This window comes from Balaenoptera ricei, chromosome 2 (genome assembly GCF_028023285.1).
Source record: "Balaenoptera ricei isolate mBalRic1 chromosome 2, mBalRic1.hap2, whole genome shotgun sequence".
In the NCBI taxonomy this organism is placed as follows: domain Eukaryota; kingdom Metazoa; phylum Chordata; class Mammalia; order Artiodactyla; family Balaenopteridae; genus Balaenoptera; species Balaenoptera ricei.
Genome location: NC_082640.1, coordinates 76794729 through 76810340, shown reverse-complemented (window position 1 = coordinate 76810340; position 15612 = coordinate 76794729). Strand labels below are relative to the sequence as shown.

Sequence of the window (15612 nt, the reverse complement as noted above, 5' to 3'; positions counted from 1 at the left end):
TTCTTCTATACTCCAGAAAGCTTAGAATACCTCACCCTCATCCACCTGGAGCTGAGCATAGAAAACGTACACTCCACAAAGCTCAAAAGGTGCCAATCTGGCCATTTTGTTAGTTGATGAGTTCCAATACAAAGATTTCATGAGGACAGTTTGAATTTACCAGTACTTGGATGCCCTGTGAGTTTTAAAACATCTGAATTCAACCTGTCCTCCAAAACCACATGCAATTAAAAAAAGCATACTGTCTGCTTCAAAATCCCATTTCAATTCTTTCTTCCATCTATTATCTCTGCCTATTCCTTAAACATCTACCCTTGGGAAAATCACTGGTAACCTAAACAATAGATGCCGTTTTCTGGGAGAACTATTTTCACAGACTCTGAAAGAGTTGCAGGGGAAGGCTGTCTGCCCTGTTTTCAACATTATAGCTGGTTGACGAGTGAAGAAAGGCATGGTGATGGGCAAAATGACTCCCCTGCCTTCTGTAAACGAGCGGCTCGGCTTTCAGGTGCCCTTTGAAGCATCGCTATGCTTCTTCCCCTTTCTGTCCTCACCATTCCATCTTCCAAAGGGCACGCTGAATGAAGTGAGGAGTGACATCTGTATCAGACAACTTCAGTATTCCCACTAAAATCAAAGCTCCAGTGACATCTGAATCACAGGGCGCTTTCACGGATTCCCTCTTCCCCTGTTTCATTCCATTAGCTGAGCGACCAAGAGCCAGTTTACTGGAGTGCATTTTAAGAGTGCTTCACTGCGTTGGCAGTTCTGCACTCTACTTTTGTCCCTCGAGATGAAGGCCTAGGGAGCATTAACGAATGAATAACTCACAGCAGAAGGAAATGCAAGCACTTCTCCTCCAATACTACGTTTAAAAATAGTACTGTATACATCTAGTATGGCAAGTCCCAAAATGGGGGTGGGACACAAAGATGAATAAGAAACAACTCTACCTGAAAAGTAACTGATCAGAAGGGAAGATAAAATGCCCGTAAACAATCAAGAGATCTTTGCAGATCAAGAGTTCCGAGGTTTTGAAGATAACTTCCAACTAGGAGACTCAAGAAGGTGGAAGTGGGGCCGACCTCAAAGGGGAATTAGACCATCAGGACGCGGAAGGGGAGGGAATTGACTGCAGCCAGACATCAGCCAAAGAAAGGTGAGATTATCTGAGCCTGCAAGGGGCACAGCAAGTAGTGGAACTTGGCCAGGTGACCTCGGCGAAAGACAAGGCAAAAAAAGGCAGGTTGAAGCCATGCTACACAGGTGGAATCCACAGGACTCAGCAGGTGGTGGGATCTTGCGATTCATTACATCTTATATTCAGAGTATATAAAATATACCTTTGCCAATGGATGCTTAAATACAACTGCTGCAAAAACTGAAGACTCAGATTCACAGCCCTAAACGAAGATGACAGTGCCTTATTGTTGCTGTAGAGCAGACACTGCTTGATTCCCCACTGGCTGCAGAGGTGCCAAGCAGGGCTACTTGGAGGAGGAGAAAGAGGGTTCCAAGATGGGAGGAGGGCGACCCCCTCCTCTTAGGAAGCCTTAATTATGTGTGCTCACTTGCAAGCAGGTGCAAACTATATATTTCCTGCCTTCTCCAACCCTCCTCCTCACCCCTCCCAAGTCTAGAAGGGCAAGAGCCTTGTGGGGGAGAATAGGAGGCAGGATAGATGGAGAATCTGGTTGGGGCTTGGGGGCAGGGGAGAAAAAGAGCTGGAAGGAAGAGGATACCACACTTCCAATTTTTTTCCTACACTCCAAGCCCTGGTCCTACAGAACAGAAACAGAGCACAGAACTCTGATCCAGAGTCCAGTTATTAGAGTCCAGCAATTTCCTTCTAATGTGTCCTCAATTAGTTAATATTAATTTTATAATGAATAATAATGAATCCTCATCAGAGAAATGAGCTTTCAATTATTTACATAAACGTCAAACCATTACGTCCTTGACTTATATTTGAAGTCTGCATTGGACGTATTTCTCTTTGTGATCACAGGAGAATATAAAAATCGAATAAATATGAGACCAATGCTGTGACTCTAGTTTTATGCTTTATAGCTATTCTGAAAACTCAAGTCAGTTGTCAACAATTAATACTGACCATTGCCTCATGGTAACTTGTATTGGTTTAGTACCTCTGGTAATCTTACAAAGAATTATTTTAACTCAGTACTTCCAACTTCCCTTCTCTCTAAAGCTTTATTATATTTGCTTTTCAAACATTTCCAGTAAAATCAGGTTTAGGACCAGGTTAGGATCCCTGGACAAAAGACTTGTACTCTAAGGCCACTTCTCCTACTAATTTGCCAGGTGACCTTGGTCAGGCTACTTAAATTCTCTGGACCTTAGAGAGTCATCTGGGGAGGCCATGGACCACTTACGGGAGTCAGGATTCTTCTTCCCAGGGAAAAATGCACACATGGACACAGACACAAACTTCAGCATATAATTTCATAGACCACGCCCCCCCGCCAAGTAGTCTCTGAGACATTTCTCATCTTGACATTCTTTGTTTAAAGGTATCTGATCATTGAAAGAAACAAGTGTTATTTGCACAGCCATCACCATGATACAGGTATGTATGAGAAGGAATGAAGAGACGAATAAGCATGAACTGGCCCTGCAAATTATACCTAAAGAGAGTGCCTGAGTAGAGCTAGGATTGTAGGCTGGGGAGCCACCGCTGCCCTGCGCACCAAAACTATGGATGCCGAGATATCACTGCCAGATACTCCTGTGGATGAGATTCGGCCAAGCTTTAAGGAGTCTACCCAGTTACTGGAGATGTCTACATTATTCTGTAAAAACAAAGCCCGTAATATTAAAAATCAAAGGGAAGCTACTTACTTTGGTTCTCTGAGATACACCCCTTCTTCCAACCCAAGAAGTAGACAGTACCAAGAGCTGAGAGCTGAGTTTTGCTTTATTTAAATACCAGTGTAGGGCTTCCCTGGTGGCTCAGTGGTTAAGAATCCGCCTGCCAAGGCAGGGGACACAGGTTCGAGCCCTGGTCTGGGAAGGTCCCACATGCCGCAGAGCAGCTAATCCCGTGTGCCACAACTACTGAGCCTGCACTCTAGAGCCCGCAAGCCACAACTACTGAGCCCGCTGTGCCACAACTACTGAAGGCTGCGCACCTACAGCCCATGCTCCGCAACAAGGGAAGCCATCGCAAGGAGAAGCCACCGCAAGGAGAAGCCCGCGCACCACAGCGAAGAGTAGCCCCAGCTCGCCGCAACTAGAGAAAGCCTGCACAGCAAAACGAAGACCCAATGCAGACAAAAATAAATAAATCTTAAAAAATTTATAAATAAATTAATGCCAATGTAATACAGAGATGGTTAGGATGAAATGATATCTAGGGTTTGCTTCAAAATAAACCAAGAGAAGATGAGAATAGAGAAAACAAGATTGAAATAATTATATACCAAAAAATTAAGAGAACCTAGGAGAAACAGATGAATTCCTATAAATATACAACCTACCAAGATTGAATCATGAAGAAACAAAATTTGAACAGACCAATTACTAGTAAGGAGATTAAATCAGTAATCCAAAACCTCCTAACAAAGAAAAGTCCAAGACCAGATGGCTTCACTGGTGAATTCTACCGAATATTTAAGGAAGAATTAATACCAATCTTTCTCAAATTCTTCCCAAAAATAGAAGAGGAAGGAACACTTCCAAACTCATTTTATAAGGCTAGCATTACCCTAGCACCAAAACCAGACAAGGACACAACACGAGAAGAAAATTACAGGCCAATATCCCTGATGAACACAGACACAAAAATCCTCAACAAATACTAGCAAATTGAATTCAGTAATACATGAAAAGGGAATTCCCTGGCGGTCCAATGGTTAGGACTCCACACTTTCACTGTTGTGGCCTGGGTTCAACCCCTGGTCAGGGAACTGAGATCCCGCAAGCTGTGCGGCACAGCAAATAAATAAATAATGCACAAAAAGATCATACATCACGATAAATTGGGATTTATTCCAGGGATGCAAGGATGGTTCAACATCTGCAAATCAACGTGATACACCACGTTAACAAAATGGAGAAAATAAGATTGGCCATGAGTTATCAATTGCTGAAGTCCGGCAATGAGTTTTCTCCCCATTTGTGTAGTGTAAATTTTTCCATTTAAAAAGAGAAGGAGAAAGAGAACATCAAAGTGAAAGGTCCACAGATTAATGAATTTTTTTGAGACCTATGCCCAAAGCTAGGTTAATCCTACTCAATTCACATCTTGTTGAGGAGCCTGTGGCTCACAGAATATGGAAGTGACACCAATATGGATTATTCTGGGAACCATAATACAATCCAAAACACATGACTTTCATTCAAGACAAAAAAGTATTTTAGTGTGTGTGTGAAGAATGTCTTTCTCCACATGGACAGCTCAGGGCTGGCCAAAAAGGCAGAATTAGTCAGTGAACAGCACTGTTCTGACCTGTTCCAAACAGTATTGCTCCACCGTTATATCCAACAGGCCATCCACTCCAGTCTGGTTTGGCATAATTCACTACTCTCTAAGCTTGGACTTAATCGTGAAATGTTTATTTTTACAAACTCCCTTTAACAGAAGAAAAAAAAAAAAAAAAGATTTTTCTTCGTGTTTTTAGCTTCTGCTTTTACTTTTTATTTCCAGCAAAAATAGCAATTTAAAAATCATACTGAGGTTCCATAATACAAAAGAACTACAAGTTTTAATTCCTCGTACTTTGGGAAAACAGCAGCGGATGTATCAGGAGCAATGGGGGCTTCCGTCATACACAGGGGTTCAGAGGATCAGCCGGGAAAACTGGATTTGCACTAAATCTATTCCTGCCTCAATGTATTCACCCAACTAGACATGATGAAAGAAAAGGTGGAGGGTAGGAACTGTATCTGAGCCCCAGGGCAGTCCCCGCCCACACTAACCCTGAGGGTAGCTATGTGACTTGCTTTGGCCAATGAGACAATATCAACCATGATGCAAGTAGAGGTTAAAAAAATGCTTGTGCACTATGGCTTGCTTTCTCTTTTGCTGTTCTTGGGAACCCTGTGACCACTGCTGTGTTAACAAGCCAGGACTAGCCTATTGTGAAAGAGATAGGTGGCCAAGCCATCTCCACTGCCCCAACTGAACCTGGGCCAACTAACCGACACGTGAGTGAGGCCATCTTGGCTCATCCATCCCCACCCAAGCCACCAGCCGACCACAGGGATCTGACGAGCCAGTCCAGCCCAGAATTTCCCCAGCCAATGCACAAAATCATGAAAAATAATAAAATCTTTACTATTTAAACCACCAAGTTTGGGGTGGTTAATTATATCAAAACTTAATAGACAGTAAGGTAAGAAAAGGTAAGAAAGAGATGCTTAACAGATGCTGAACATCCTGGGACATAATCCCTAACGGAACTTTACATAACTCAGTGGGACTTACTATTGATTTGATTGTATGTCAACTGTCATTAAAACAACCTGACATAGACCCAAAATTGCATACTCCCTAATATTCACCTCAAGACAAGGTTTGCTACAACTCTGGGAATGATACTGTGTGGGCTTTGGAGGTTTATGAACCTCCTAAAATTAAATGAAGAATTGTGTTTATGTGGGTTTTTTTTCCTTCTTAATTGTAAAAAGATGTTAAAACTATGGGGGGATAATATAAATATTTATGCCCATACTGCCCAGAATTAATGATACTATTTTCTATATTTGCTTTAGATTTTAGTAAAGCAAATAAAACATTCTTAATAATGTTACAGTTAGTCCACTGACCTCAGTTCTCTTCTTTCCTCCTTCCCCCTTCAGCAGCTTGAATTTGATATCTTTCTAGTCCATCAATTTATATTTTTAAAAGAACATATACATAAATATATACATATATGAATATATATATCCCCAAACAATACAGATAGCCTCGTTTTGTGTTTTGAAATTTTTCTTAAATGACTTTACATGTATCTTTCTACAACTTGCTTCTTCACCACATACTACCTTTGTGAGATCTATCCATATTGATTCCCTATTATCAATAAGTCACATACGTTTATGCATTTCTCTACTAATGGACATTTAGATTGTTCCTGTCTTTTTGTTTGGTTTTCTTGTTTTGCTCGTTATTACAAACAGGTCAATAGCTTCAGAGGGCCTCGGGACACCCACAAATATTAGGAATCTCTGACAATCTGATGGGAGAAAGGAGAACTACCATCATTTTGCAGACATATTTCTGAATTTGAGCATTACCAAATCTTGGAGGTGCCATCTTTATCATACTACGAAGTAGCTTAATAGATGCTTCTACATTTAAATCCAAAATTTCCTCTAACAAAGGTCCGTATCTAATTGGGACACTAAAAACAACCGTAATTTTTTTGTTATTGAAAATTTTTTAGAATCAATGACACTCTCCAAATCATTCTGTTACCAAGTAATATTGTGCTAACTTGCTGTCAACATCAAAAGCTGGTCACACCAATTAAATTACTAAGAGACTAATGACATGCTATCCTTATTTTTGTTTGTTTTCTGTCATGTATATAAGGACTCGAGGGCTAAATTTCTTGTAGTTATCTTGTTTCCCTTATGTTCTACTTTTTAAACTAACTGAGATCAGAGAGCTTTCTAGCATGACTTTCTTTTACTTTTATGCTTGATCCCAGTGTGATATCGTCTAGTCCCCAAATGTTGTGATATGCAAACATCCCCGAACAGGGAAATTAAAAAGCCCAGACTTTAAAATAGATTAAAAAAAAAAAAAAAAAATCAACCTTGCTCTCCCTCAGGAGTATGTAAATAATGAAGTGTTATACAGGTATCTGGACCCAGAAATTTCAAATTCAGAAATAATGTACTCAATTGCTTTTGAAAGAGCATAAAGTTAGCAGACCTGGTTCATTACATACAAGTTGTATGGCCCTGAACAATTCTCTTTCCCTCACTACACTTTGGTTTTCTTACCTGTAAAATGGCAACAACAACCATCATTTGTACAAGAATGAGATGAAATCACCTATAAGAAAGCCCTTTGTTATTCCCTAGTCTGTGAGCACCTCATAAGCACAGGCAGTGCTTAATTCATCTTTGATTTCCTAGCGGTTGCCACCGTATTTGGTAAGAATTCCTACCTATCAGGCATGTACGCAAACCTCCTTTGCAACTGCTGTGTCTTCTCCACTTTGGGGTTCAAAGCTCCTCGTCTCCAACCACTTGGGTCCTCTGATAGGGGAACTCATAGTTGTCAAGTTGCAGTCAGAGGCCTGAGCACCCACTGTTGTCACACATTTGAGTGCCAGTATCATGATCCTGGGAGAACACCAACAGAACCCACCTCAGGTCAGGACCGGGGAGTGTGGAGTGTACACCAAGCCAGCTGGTCCTGGCTTCAGACTTTACCCCAGAGAGAGTGTTCCATGTGTCAGCAGGACAGGAGGCTGAGCAGCCCAGCACTGACCAGGGCAGTTCTAATGGGGGCAGGGAGACACAGTCACTGGTGCATCTGGAGGACAGGTCTCCATACAGTTAGGACTCAGGTTGGGTAATCAGGCTACATGGGATTATCATACCACCACCAAAATACGATAAATATGTTTACCAAGGAAAAGAGTTTACAAAATACATGGGGAAATACACAACACAAATTGTATATTAGCCCCATAATTACAACTACATAAAAATGATGTGCGTTTGGATAGTTTGGAAGGAAACCCAAAGACATGAAAAAAAATTAGCACTAGGGTAGTGGTATTATGGCGAATTCCTCTAAATTTATTTTTTATAATCTTTTAAAGTTGATACAGTAATGCATCAAGAATAATTAACAACCTTCCATCTCCAAGCAGACTTTTTTTGAAGGGCCCCAGAAAGAAAACTACCTGGTCATGCCTAGACTCTAATCCACCACCGTGGTTTGGTGGGAAAAGCCTTGTTAAACTGGGATCAGAAAACCTGGATTCTGGCAGCAGATCAGTCAAAACCTAGCTCTGAGACTTTCGAAGCCATTTAACCCCTCTAGATCTTTCTATGAAGTCAAGCCAAAGGATTTAGGATAGACTCTTAAATTCTCTTCTGGGCTTTCTACAATGTAGTGTATGTTTTACTTTCTACAATGCAGTGTATGATTTCAAAGTCCCATGAATGAATTTTTAACAAACACATCAGAACTCAAAACACCTAAGACAGTGTGGCCTCCTTCCGAGCAGTTCTTAGAGTACTGATTCCTGGGAAGAACCACCTCCTTTTTGGCCCCCAGGGCCTATGTTACACGATATTGCACATCTTCAGGACCAATTTTTTCCCCCTTTGAGGCAGAATGTAACTTCTGGAAACAGCTGAGAGGGACCTGATACAAAGTCTGGTGAGTAAGAGGGGTGATCAGGCTGGACACTAGCATTTTAGGTCATAAAGGAAGTAAAAAGGTTTTCTTAAATGACCATTTGTAAGTGCCCTGAACAACATTAATGACAGTGTTCCCATGGTGGCAATTCAGAAAGGAGGGCTGACTTCACCTGCATATGCGGTGTCGAAGCCATTGTCCCTATTTTTAGGGACGACTCTTATAGTTCTACTTCTCTGAAGTAAAGCTGTCATAAAGATATGTAAAAAAAGACTTCACTAATATGCCCCCAAACCTTTCATCTCTGCCAAAATAAATTTTGAAGTTGAAATTCAAAACACAATTTGTTTACCATTGTTACAGAATGTGCTTACAAGGCCAAGCTGTTTATTTTTAATACCTTTGGCATTTAACCTTTAACCCCTTATTTGTTCTGTAAATATTAAGTCCCAGCATGGTAAAAAAAAAAATTAAAATATTAAAATCTCACCACAGAGAAACCCATTTTAATCACATACTGATAAAAACAGAGGTTGCTGCATCTTTGTTTAAAAAAAAAAAATAGTAGATGACTCAAACTTGGAAAATTACGAATGTACGTAATTTCTATATGATCCATAATGAAGCTTTACATTTGTATAGAGGTTTCAAAATATTTCTGCTTTTTTGAAGCTGATGAAAAGAGCTTTTACAAGTTCTTTCCAAGTAATGAGACCCAGTCCTCTCCTCATCGGAGAGAGGTCTCACATGAGCTCGTAACATGAACACTAAGTCAGGGGCAAAAGGTTGTATTCCAAGTCATGTTTACAAAAATGCTCATTATCTAGCCCCAAGGAGAACCCCTGAAACAGACCTCAAATTCATGAGATGCAACAGGGAAAGCAGTAATAAAAGAGATCCACCATGCAATATGGAGGTTGGGGGAGAGGGGGAGTACCTTTCCATTGGAGGGAGCTAAAGGGTTAAGAAAAAGAGACGTTCAAGCAGAAACTAACACACCATTGTAAAGCAATTATACTCCAATCAAGATGTTAAAAAAAAAAAAAGAAAAAGAGAAGTTCAATTTACAGGCTCACCACGCACAGCACTACCTGCACAGGTGTTTAGCTAGCTCCAAACCGTAGCAGCTGGATGCATACTGCCCCTGTTTAATAGCTTAGAGAGTCCACGGGCTGGAAACACCAGGCAACTCCCTCTCTTAAGGGAAACGCAGTGGGAAGGTGTGCATGTGTCAGTAAAAATCGAATGCCCTTACTGGGTATGTGGCTAAAGTTTAGACTTCCCGATGGCGAGTGAATGGAAGGAAACACAGTGGTTCGCAGGACACCACTCTGAGATTTACAACAGGGTAGCTGCAAACAGCTGACCTGTTTGGCCTCTCAGCGATGATCAGCACGCTTTTAAAAATTGGCAGCTCTGGCATAAAAATCTAGATTTTCAGCTTCTCCTGAAAAAACAGACAATTTGGTAATGTGGTCAATGTAATCACAGCCTAAGGTCAAGTAATGATGGCTCTTTTGACGGGCACATGTTCTATATTTACTCTCCAGAGGCCAATCTCACCCCATCAAAAACTGTATCCTGGCCTCTGTAGACATCTGAGTCTGCAACCACTAACAAAGCTGAAATCCCCAGCAAAACTGAGGAGGAAGTGGCTTTCAGCTTCTGCAACTGTCTGCTTCCTCTACTTCTCCATCCCCTCCATCCATGGCCCCACTGGGCTTCCCTCCTTGCCCTGGGCTCCCAAACATTTCCCACTAGGCAGGCCCACCCACAGTGGTCCCAAGACAATGCCCTGGATTCCCACTCTTGCCCTAATCCTCTACCACTATCAAAACTTTTCTGGACTTCATCCCATTCCTTTCTGTTTTGGTTCTGTGTTGTGTTCTTTTGGCCAGGAGACTACTACTAGAAATCTGATAAACTAATCAGTGGGAATGGACTAGGTTACCTTCGCAGAAAACATGTTTGAAATGGATTCCAGACTTTCTAAATATATGCCATGCCTTCACCCAAAGGAACTTACCTACCTTGTAGTCAGCGGCATCAGATTTCTAAGTTCGTAAGCCGATTCCTATGTATTTTTATGTGTACTATCTGCAATTTACTCACAAGTAATATGCAAGTAAGGAGATGGGGACGCATCTTGAACATATTCTGAGGTGATGGCCAATTCAGATGTACTCAAATACATTAGCATATCTCAGTCACAAAAGCCTTATGAATCATAGTTTCTAGCTCCAAAGTATACAGCAGAGCTATACACATGGATTCCAGTCCATTAGACAGTCCAAATTGGTCATGGCCACAAAGGTAGAACTTCCTTTCTGGCTGATGATAAAGCCAGATTCTACAAAGGAAACCTCAGATGGGTATTATTATTGATTAAAGTCAAAGGAGATTGTTGTACCCTCCTAACCAATGTATACTAAATTATAGAGACATGCAGAGATTTTTTTGGTGTTTTTCTTTCTTTTTTTTTTTGGTCCTTCAAGTCTAAGAAAAAAAAGAAACAAATTGCTATTGCCTGGTAGTATTCTTGGTTCTCTAAAGACAGAGAAAAATGTCCCAAAGTGAGTTTTCAGGAGGAAATATAAGGTAAACTGTAAGCTGTACACTTTGTTCATGAGTCAGAAAATGGCAATCTTCCTTATGAATCACAAATGAGTGAGCCTTGGTAGGGCCTTTGGTACAGGTGGAGAGCCTTCCTAATCTGCTACCAGATTTCCTAAGATATCTCACAGAGAGCGAGAGACAGAGAAATCCGCAGTACAGGTGCCAAGGGCCTGATGAATTATATTCTCCATGCTAACACTGAGCCACACCCACTGGAGGCATTGCCCCTTCTCTTCCTGTTTCAAGCAGCTGAGGGATGCAGCTGGGCAGACTCAGACAGATGTGAAACACAAAATGAAGCCTCATTTGGCTGTAAGGGGATCTTACATAAATAGTAAATACTATAATAACTGAGATTTCTGACTACTTAAGCTGCTGATGCTCTGTTCTAAGGCAACTTCATACATCCAATGCAGACTTAATTTTTCAAGCCAGCGAAGAAATGATTCATTTAATTTTTGCCAAATTACTCTAGATCCAGTAGATGGAGTGATGGCACAGCTCCTATTTCAGGACAGCCAGCTGTTTCAACTTTTCCGTCAGGGAATCGGGGCCTCAGCAACTGTATCTGATGCACTGATAGTCAACTGGCGGCCCACAATACGGCCATCTGTGCTGCTGGCAGGGAACATCAATAGGTAAGTCATACCCCTGTCCTTCAATAGACACCCTACACACTTTGGAAACAGCTCTTCTTAGAACATGCCTCTTCTGCACCCACTTCACAAACCATCTACTTCAACAGCAATGGACCGAATTGAGTGTCCAGTTTCCGAGGTCCCCAGAAAAGTCATCCTACACTACTTTTTAGTCTCTCCAGCATGAAAAATGAGTGACCTAAGGGAAAGTTAATTTTCTCAAGGTACCACTCAACTATTTAAATTCAGCAAGAGTTTTTAAGCTCTTGACATACAACACATTTCTTTTTTTTTTTTTTTAAGAAATATTGAACCATGGAAAATAGTTATAGCAATTCTAAAGTACTCAGACTCACACTGCTTAAGTTCAGGTAGCCAGTTAGGCAGTGTCCCCATTTAGGTAGCTCCACCCAAACACACAGTGTATGTAAATGGTTCTCTTTAGGGGTTCCAAAAATAATATGGAGTGGACTGACTTCTTAAACCCTACAACTGAAAGGGAAATTTTATTTACAGATTAAGTGTCCTCTTAGGTAGACACAAGGGTGACATAACTTTGGACTAGGTGAAAAGAAAAAGCTTTGGTCAAGGATGCCCTTTTAAAGATTTTGGTGTTTGTTTTTAATCATTCTTTTGAATAAACACAGCACTGGGTCAAGGGCTGTTTTTGAGTTTTGTGTGTAGGTTCCTATGGGCCCTTCCTAATTTCCCTCAGGCTCCAGCAGGATAGAGATTTTTAAATTAGTGCTGTACCGGTTATCACTGTGACTTAGCACCCCTTTCACAGTCACTAAAAAACAACAAAAACCAATCAGAAGAGGACCAGTTCATTCACCTAAGCCGGATTATTTGAAAAGAAGCAAGTGTGGAAACTACGAAGCCTTGTAGTAGAACTTTTTCCCTCCTCTGATGGTCTGCCAATCTCTTCAAAATAGAGCCCTTGCTTTTGTGCTTCGGAAAGAAAAGTACACCACCCCAAAGCCCAAGGGATGCGGCTAAGGTTATTGGGGGCGGGGTAGCCGAGGCCGGGAGGTCGGGGTGGAGGAAAAGTCAGAAACGAGTCAGAGAGAGAGCCAGACACTTCCATCGATTCCCAAAGTGCCAAAGGAAAAAGAACAAAAAACTCGACTTCCTCCCATGCGTACCGTTCGCTGTACACCCGAAAAGTGCCAGCCACCTCGCACTTGGGGGAAGTGGAGGAGGGTGGTGTTTACTCGGCCTTTTTGGTGCAAAGACCCTCCGGGCCGGCGCCCAGCGGAGCCCAGGCCGGCCCGGCTCCCGGCAGCCCCGCGGCACCCTCGCCCGCGGCCGCCAGTCCACCGCCAGGTGCTCGCCCTACCTGGCGCCCCGCTGCCTTTGTGCGGCCGCGCCGCCCCCGCCGGCGCGCGGATGCCAGCGGGACAGCTGCGGCGCTGCCGGGCGGCCGGGGGGGGGAGCAGTGGTCCGCGGCGCCGGTGCAGCGGGCGGGGAGCGCGCGCACGGAGGGGCGCAGGCGGCCGCTCCCACCTTCCCAGCGGGAGGGAATTGATGCCCCCCCGGCGGGCCGTGCCCCTGAACGCCGATCTCCCCGCACTCCGGCTTCCGACAGCTGGCAGCCATAGCCACCCCGGCCACGAAAAGTTTGGCGACGCCGAAAGTGACTTGAAAGAAAGTTTTCCTTGGCCCCTCACTCCGTCTCCCCCAGCCCCGGTTGAGCGAAAGCTGCAGGAAATAAGGGCTCGCGACGTGCCGACTCTCGCGTCCAGCTTCTCCACCCCTGGCCTCGGCAGCGCGCCCAAGGTGGGTGCCCCGCTCCCGGGCTTCCCGCCCCATCCCTGGGTCAGGCGTCCCGGGACGCCGCGCGGCCAACTCACCATGGTGACTCGCGCCGCGGTCGCGCCTCTGCCGGGTCCGGCTGCCGGGGAGCTGGGGCTGGAACGCAGTCTCCTGGGCGAACTTCAAAAGTTGGTTCCCTTCGCCAAAAACAGGCTCTCGACACCCAAGCACTCACAGGAACCAATGGGAACCCTGGGGGGACTCCATCCAGGCGGGATCGGCGGCGGTAGGTGAGGGCGAGCAGGAGGCGGCTTAGCAGGCGGGGCGCATATTGCGGAGGGCAGGGGTCCACCCGGACCGGGCGCTCGCCGCCCGCCTAGGTGAGTGCAATGCTCTCCGCGCGTCCGACTAGCTGCCCTGCCTCGCTCCTCTTCCTTCGGCCACCTTCTCCGTACTCCTCTGGCTGAGCCTCGGCTCGGGCAGGGCAATCTGTCCATAAATGGAGAATTCAGCTCAGGCCTGACCAATCAGGGTTTATTTTCATAGCGTCACTCCTCAGGGAAACCGTAGTAGCCAACAAGCTTGGAGCTGCCGGAGTTTCCAAAGCCCTCTGGATCCTGTAGTCCTCCTCCACGCCAGCCTCCAAAGAGCGCTGCTGACCCAGCTCGCTCCCGGTGGCATGACTTGAACTGGTAAGAAGAAAACCACTCTGTGAAAGAGAGGTAAACTTCTAAAATTTTTTTTTCTTTTAAACGCGAAAGTTAGAGTAAGTGTAGCTGAAGTGGTATGATTTTTCCCATAACTTTTTTTTTTTAAAGAAGGAAATATTTTATCAGCATAAAAGATCAGAGTCGTGGCAGCAGCCCAAAGGAAATCCTTTTTCTTTCCAACGTCTGGATTGTGAGGAAAGTCAAAAATATCGTTTCCCCCACCCTTTCTTTTACCTGAATTTCCTTGGAAAACAAAGGAAGGCTTTTTGAGGGGGAGGCGCGGAGGGGGAATTTTGATGGTGAAGGAGTTGCACGTGCAGTGAGGCCAAGGACAGGGGAGAGAGGCGTGGGAAGAACGCACCATCCAATCTCAGTCAACACAAATCTGCCGCGAGCAATTAGCTTTACAATCAAGAAATCAGGTGGGGGCTTCCCTGGTGGCGCAGTGGTTGAGAGTCTGCCTACTAATGCAGGGGACACGGGTTCCAGCCCTGGTCTGGGAAGATCCCACATGCCACGGAGCAGCTGGGCCCGTGAGCCACAACTACTGAGCCTGCGCGTTTGGAGCCTGTGCCCCGCAACGGGAGGGGCCGCGATAGTGAAAGGCCCGCGCACCGCGATGAAGAGTGGCCCCCGCTTGCCGCAACTAGAGAAAGCCCTCGCACGAACCGAAGACCCAACACAGTCAAAAATAAAATAAAATAAATAAATATATTTCCAAGGCAACTAAATGTAACTTTAAAAAAAAAAAAAAAATTGAAAAACACATTTAAAAAAAAAAAAAAGAAATCAGGTGGGCAGTGAGGAGAAGATTGGAGTGGGGGGGGGGGTAAGCAGAATCCTGAAATAAAGGTAGAGGGTCTGATGTTATTGTTTTCAGGGTTCAGGAAGTAAACTTGGTTGGTTATAACAGGATGGTCCTCTCTGGATCTGTGGTAGGTAAGACTTGAAAACTTCAGGGCACAGAAAAACTATGAAGCATAATGATTTACTGTGATTTACTTTATGAACTTTGGTGGTAGCCCTTCACTTGAATAAAGGATCCTGGAGTTGGAATGGATGTTAAAAATCCTCTTGTCTAGAATGGGTAAACAAAATGTAGCGTATCCATAGAATGGAATATCATTCAGCCTTTAAAAAGGAAGGAAGTACTAACACATGCTACAACATGAACCTTGAAAATATTAAGTGAAAGAATCCAGAAAAAAAGATCCCGTTTTATATGATTCCATTTATATGAAAATAGAGAATGGGGAAATCCATAGAGACAGAAATTGGTAAATTATTGATTGCCAAGGGCTGGGAGAGGGGAGGATGGAAGTAGTTGCTAACAGGTGTGTGTTTTCTTATTGGTGAAAATATTCTGGAATTAGATGGTGGTGATGATTGCACAACTTCGTGAATATACTAAAAACCACTGAAATGTACATTTTAAAAGGGTGAATCTTACAGTATGTGAATTATATCTCCATCTTAAAAACTGAAAGAACATCATGTTGACCAAATTTTTTTTTAAAAAACATGTTGACCAAATTCTCGTAGTAAT

The 15612-nt window shown here is 43.5% G+C and overlaps 1 protein-coding gene across 1 annotated transcript in view; it reads right to left on the bottom strand.

Annotated features, from left to right (window-relative positions):
* The window catches only part of MYO1E (myosin IE), a 201092-nt gene extending 187249 nt beyond the window's left edge, over positions 1-13843 (bottom strand). Inside the window, exon 1 of the mRNA XM_059913157.1 lies at positions 13455-13843. Within this exon, the coding sequence (XP_059769140.1) occupies positions 13455-13457 (3 nt within the window). The 5' untranslated portion in view covers positions 13458-13843. The remainder of the gene's footprint in view (positions 1-13454) is intronic.
* Positions 13844-15612: the final 1769 nt, after the last annotated feature.